At 43.6% G+C, this 6,048-nt stretch overlaps 1 protein-coding gene across 1 annotated transcript; it reads right to left on the reverse strand.

Annotated features, from left to right (window-relative positions):
• Positions 1 to 4,236: 4,236 nt before the first annotated feature.
• Positions 4,237 to 5,685, reverse strand: LOC147611148 (protein ASPARTIC PROTEASE IN GUARD CELL 2-like). The gene has a single exon (XM_086785338.1). The coding sequence runs from the start codon at positions 5,683 to 5,685 to the stop codon at positions 4,237 to 4,239; it is 1,449 nt and encodes a 482-aa protein (XP_086641464.1).
• Between the last annotated feature and the right edge of the window lie 363 nt (positions 5,686 to 6,048).

Here is a 6,048-nt window from a genome sequence, read left to right on the forward strand (position 1 = left end):
AGCATTGTCAACATACTTTGAAAGAATGTGTGTCCTTCCATTCATGTATAAACATCTTGAAGTGCTTGAATGAAGATAGACACTGCAACTCATACCATTTCTACAGCACGTCTTCTTCGTATGCGTGTCTTTCTCAAGTTTATATGAACAGCTTATAGAGTTCGAACGAGCATGAACATTAAGCCTATAAGGAATTGATGGACATCGACAGAGATCTCAAAGTACATCGCAAGGTAGATAATTCCAAATTCATTACCACATTTGAATCTGAGTTACATGTCATTCATCAAGTCATAGGATTTTCGTGCTCGTTTGTGTGAGTGAAGTTTTTAAAAAAAACATACATAAAGTATGGCGGGGAGTTGGCACAGTCCTCCCCGAAATTTTATAAACATAGGAGAACGTGCACTTCCCCCCTTTCCAAAATAGCACTTTCGATATCGAAAGTGGACCAAAACACCTTTCGTGTTGAAGGCGGTCATTAGTCCTACGTATTGATTCATGATACAAAACTCATTTTCAAATGTGGTAATGAATTTGTAATTTTCTAGTTTGTGAGGTACTTTTGAATCCCCATAAAACATAAGAAAATGCTTCAAGCTCATCGATTGTAGGTGTCAGTCTAGCATTGCTTCCAAGTATGCTTTTAAATTCATTTTCATTCCAACATTTCAAATATGCTCTACATTACACGAAGTATGCTACCCAAGCACTCACACAAAATATGGTAAAAGAATTTTAAAAAAATAATCTTGTTTTGCAAGCTTCAGAGCATGGAGCGCACGTGATTTTGATGATGATGATGATGATGTGTGTGTGTGAGAGAGAGAGAGAGAGAGAAAGTACCTGCTTGCATTTATGCACCAAGATAGCTTGTGCGAGGTAAATCAATCAGAGAATTTGCTTCATCAATGATGATCGTAATGGGGGTAAGCAAGTTCTCCTTCAAGAAGAGGGAAATGAAATGCACATCAGTGGCCTGCAAGGTGAAGGCGGTGCGAGGTGAAGGTAGTCACACAAGTAGGCCCAAAGCCTCTGTTGATCCTAGCTTTCATCAGTATCATTCATGCCAAAAGCTAAGTACACAGAGTGCTGCTGTGACTCCTTCCATAGCCTATTTATGGCAGCCATAACAAAGGTGCTCTATGTGCTTTGCCATGAACCGCAGAGGATGCAATATTTGCCCATTGATAGATCCTTCAATAGAGCATCTACAATGAGAGGAGCGTAGTAGGGTGGGCAGGATGCCTCCACCTCCCCAATCTTGGCCGGTGTTTTTGTTGCTGTAGTTTTCCCCATACCTTCTACTTGGCACTACTTGTCAACTTCGATTCTGATTTTGTTTGCATACATGATCTCAATAACCACCCAAAGGGTATGGCCCCTGCAATGCCATCGACAAAACCACAAAATGAATAAAAGTGCCCATGAAGGCATCGCTGATAAAATTAGAACTTGAAGGGTGATATGAATATCATAAATTTAATTAACGGGTTCACGCACACTCTACCTTTTGGATGACCATTGCAACTAAGGCTATGATGTATCGGGCGTCCAATACGTAGGCTCGCCGGTCAATTGTCGCTCACTCACCATGCTCATCAGTATATCCACAATAACACGGTGGGACTTCTGTAGTTGACAATCTTGGAACCCTTCACGTCAAACTGTGTAAGATTCCTCCCAAGCCATGTCTTGATTCTCTTTTAATATAGATTTAAAGAAGAAAGAGAGTGCACTTAGAGAGAGACTATAGGGCTAGAAACATTAAGAAAGTGATAGAGTAAAAATATTAGCTCCAGAAATCTGAAAAGAAATAAAAAGACAAGAATAGATCTATTAAGAGATAAATATCTCCAAAAATCAAATTTTGAATTTAGGTGATGAGGTCATATTTAGAGTACTTTTACATATTTAGAGGCCATGCACATGAAAAATATGAAAAAGCAACATGTTTCTAAAGATGATGCGTTTGCCGCTATATACAGACGTTTTTGCCTATTTTACTTACATTGACTTCTTGTAGACTAGATGCCTTTTGCTTCCTTTGACTGGTCACATGAACATATTTTGAGTTTTTATTAGAGAGTTATGGTTGAAATAATTTGCTGGTTCCGTCAAGGTCTTTGCATAGGGAAACTATAAGAAGACAGTAAGTAGCCTCAAGGTGATTCTAGACCTTGAGATGTATATATCATCCCTTCATTCTTATCTAACCTCTTGGAGGAGAAGGCTAGTTTGCTATGGTCTTTCAAAGGAAGAGACTACTACTCCATAGTTCTTTTTAAAAAGAAGGAATAGTATGTCGAAGCCCTACGAGAGAAGGCTCCTTTGCCATAGTCCTTCGAAAGAGAGAAGAGTCAGAGTACGAGTAAGAGGAGATTAAGCTTGGGGATGGTCGGATAATTCCAATTCTATGAGAAGGCATTATAAGACTCTCCATTCTCATATTTCAAGTTCTGAAGCTCTTCTTAACGAGCAAAGACAATGATAAACGACAGATTTCTACATAATTTCTATAAGGTATATATTTTTAGTTTTTCAATTATATATCATTCTTGGGGGTTGAGGTATGGCCCCGGCTTCTCTATTAATTGTCAATAGTGATCTATTTGATTGTTTTACTAATTAAAGTTTAATTAAGATAAAAATTACAATAGAAATAGTGTAATGAATTATTGAAAAGAAAAGTTTTTTTTATTTCTATGGATATGTTTGATGGTTTCATTGCTAATGTGCAGATACATCTTCTCCCCTACTTTGCTAAATCTGCTTTAGGCTTGCATAGTTGGCAAGCAGAGGCAGTAGAGCAAGCTCGGGAGTCGACCCAGGGTAATCCCCTCCTATGCCAATGGGAATCTGATTTTCACCCCGCGAGGGTGGACATGTCATTATGATGCTAACTAGTTCTGTAGGCCCAGCCTAGTGTAATGAATTAGCCCACCTCATGAGTAGACGTCCCCTCTCAGGGAGCGGGAGGGTTTGGTACAAGCGGTAAGACCAAAGGGGGTGATAGGCCGCGGCTTGGCCCTCGCTGATTGGTCGATGATGAGGGAGTATGGTCCTTGAGGTATTATACCTAGCTACTTTAGGCAAGAAGACCGAATTCTAGATCATCGGTGGGTCGGTATTGGTTTGGATATGTCTATGGGCATGGATATGGAAGCTTGGATTTCGCTATTGACCCGGTTTTTTCGGTCTCTTTTGTGAATATTTTTCTGTAAGAACTGTTTGATGTAAATATTTTTCTCAAAGACTATTTTAAGGAACAATGTGTAAGGTCTCTAATTAAGGAAGTTGTTTATATATGTCACACAGTCTGGTAGGACTAATTAGAAAATAAAATTGACGAGTGAGTTGGGTGGAAAGTGGGAGGATGGAATGTTGTGATAGCACCATCCTATGGACGAGTGGGCCCGATTAGTCGGGTAACTTTCCAACATAATTATTATTTAGAATAGTGCCCGAATAAGTTTCGTTTCAGGAGAGCACGTCAGTGGACCGTGCGTCATAAAGAAAAGAGACAAAAGGCATTGACTTCCATGTACTAAGTGCGGATTTGTTCCATCCTCGATCATGCACATTGAGTGCCATTTGATCAAAGGAATAGATTCCTATTAGAATAATTGTGTTTCCCCTACGAGAGATAGAGTTAGGCCCCTCCGTTTGCTCGTATTCTCGTATTTCCAAGAGATCGAGGTGTCGTCAATCGAAGACAAGGGGACTTAGCTTAGATAAAAGGGAAAATAACATCATGAATTTGGCACTATAAAAGCAACAAAATAGGCATAAAGCATGAAACCTTATGAGGGGAAAATGATTCTTTTTTGCTATTTTAAAGAACTTATTCAAATAAAGAAAGTTATTGCAATGTATTTGATTAGCTCAATGTGATGTATGCAAACGTGAAGAAAGTTATTTGCAACGTATTTAAGCTTCAATGTGATATATGCAAACATGAATATTATTTGAGAGTGCATAAACTCACGAAGTTCATTTTCTTTTTTTGTGGCAAGGTGTAATAAGTTTCAAATAATTTCAAAGCTTTGAAGAGGGCAAGCTGTGTTCGGCCTTGTTATAATATGGCAAGTAGAAAGCTGGTTAAATTTGCTTGTTGCAAACAAAAAATAAATAAATTTAAAAGAGAATCTTGATGGATCTCCACTACATTAATAGGTGCTTGAGTTGGATATTACAACTTAAATTATAGTCTTTTTTTAAATATAAAAAGAATAATTAGTACTTGCATTTCCCGGGGATGAAGCCGATCTCCTGCTGCTTGAGGTCGAAGCTCCATTCGAAGCCTTGCAGTTGTGCGCTGCCGATAACGCTGTAGGGATCGTTTCTAGAGGCCATGAATGTGAAGCAGAAATCGGTGGCCACCTTGTGGGGCAAGAAGAGGTTGCTTTCGTAGAGCGAGACGGTGGCGCCGTCTGCGAAGTGCAGCTCGACGCTGGGCAGCCCTACCACACGGCTCAGATCTGAGCTGCGAAGATGGAAGCACGTCTCGAGCTGCTCGCTGACGAAGAAGTAGGGGTAGCCGGCTCGAGACATGGCGTCGCGCACGGTGTCGCGGAGAAGGGTGTAGACGGCGCGCGGGAAGCGAGTGATCGCAGTGCCAGAATCCAGTATTACGCCGCCTCTCCCAGTGGCGGGGTCGATGTCGAAGGGGTTGCCGCTTATGGACAGTATGTTGGCGTCTACGCTGATGTCTTCAAGCGGGACGAAGTAGAGGTGTGTGAAGGCAGGGTTGGTCACCATGGGCATGGTATAGGCGGCGCTGCTCCCTCCGAACCTGAGGTAGCCCTTGTCGGCGCTGAAATGCCTGGGCAAGCAGTAGGCGAACAGGTCGCCGAAGGTGGAGCCGAAGGTGGTAACAAGAGACGGCGGCCCTCTGCCCAACGCTAAGATGCCGGCGGCCCCGCCAAGCGTTTTGGAGGAAGTCTTCACGCTGCAACCCATGAGCACCCTGTCCTGAGACCAACCGCCGAAGTTGACCGTTTCTAGCCCGAGAATGCCGTAGGTGGTGGTGCCGTCGCCATAGCCCAGCCCATAGGAGCAGCTCTCTTGACTGCATCCCCGTATTGCTCTCTTTGGCAATTTCTGGCACAAAGTGCTCAAGCATGCCACCCTCTCGAACGTATCCGACTTGAAGGGATCGTAGACGGGGTCCACTTGCGACACGCACTGTAAACAAGGCTGACACTGCACCCACGTTACCTCGCTGCCGGTGTCCATCACCACCGCCAAGGGACGTCTGGGCCCGTCCCCGCCACCCAGTTCCAAATCTACCTGGTACGCCCCGCTGCCGCTGGTGATTACCGGCCGACTGTAAGATGGGGGCCGGCGGCGTCGCGGGTTCTTCTCGGAGTCCGTCCAATCATCACTAGCGACGCTAAGATTAGCCCTGCTACTGGTTAGCTCGAAGCTACGAATGAGATCCTCGCTTCGGGCGAGGTCCCGTTCCACCCATAGCGTTAAGAGCTCCAAGTCCGTGACGCCTGGCGGGCGGAGGCGGGAGGAAGGGTGGTCGCGATGCATGAGCTCCATTATCGCCTTCACGCCACCTGCAGCGGCGGTGGTGTTGGCGTTGTTGTTAGACATGGTGGTACTTCCTGCTGCAGCCATCGGCGCATGTTGCGCCACCATTGCAAGAAACCCTAGAACAGTTAGTGTGAGGCTCATGGGGCTAAAATTTATAATCTTCATGGTCTCTTGAACTGCACGTGTAAACTAAAGATAAATCTTTTATAGAGCTCGAGTACGCTCAGTCGGTCACCACCCTTACTACTAGCCCTAACGTGCCAAATATATATTTGATAAAAAGGTGTAAAACCTCTCTGAAAGTGTCCTTAGAGCTAAGACCTAACATCTGGTTATTTCATGGTGGCCATCACATGTCCCTACTTATGAACCTTAATCACTAGCCACTAAACCTTAGGGTTGCTAGCTAGCTCTTAGTCTACCTTTGGAAGAACACCTGTAAATATTGGGGTAGCATGCATGCCTTACAACATTGGATGAAGGCTTTGATGGCGATTCATGAGT

This window comes from Cibotium barometz, chromosome 48 (genome assembly GCF_041138505.1).
Source record: "Cibotium barometz isolate CiBa-2024 chromosome 48, ASM4113850v1, whole genome shotgun sequence".
NCBI lineage: Eukaryota > Viridiplantae > Streptophyta > Polypodiopsida > Cyatheales > Cibotiaceae > Cibotium > Cibotium barometz.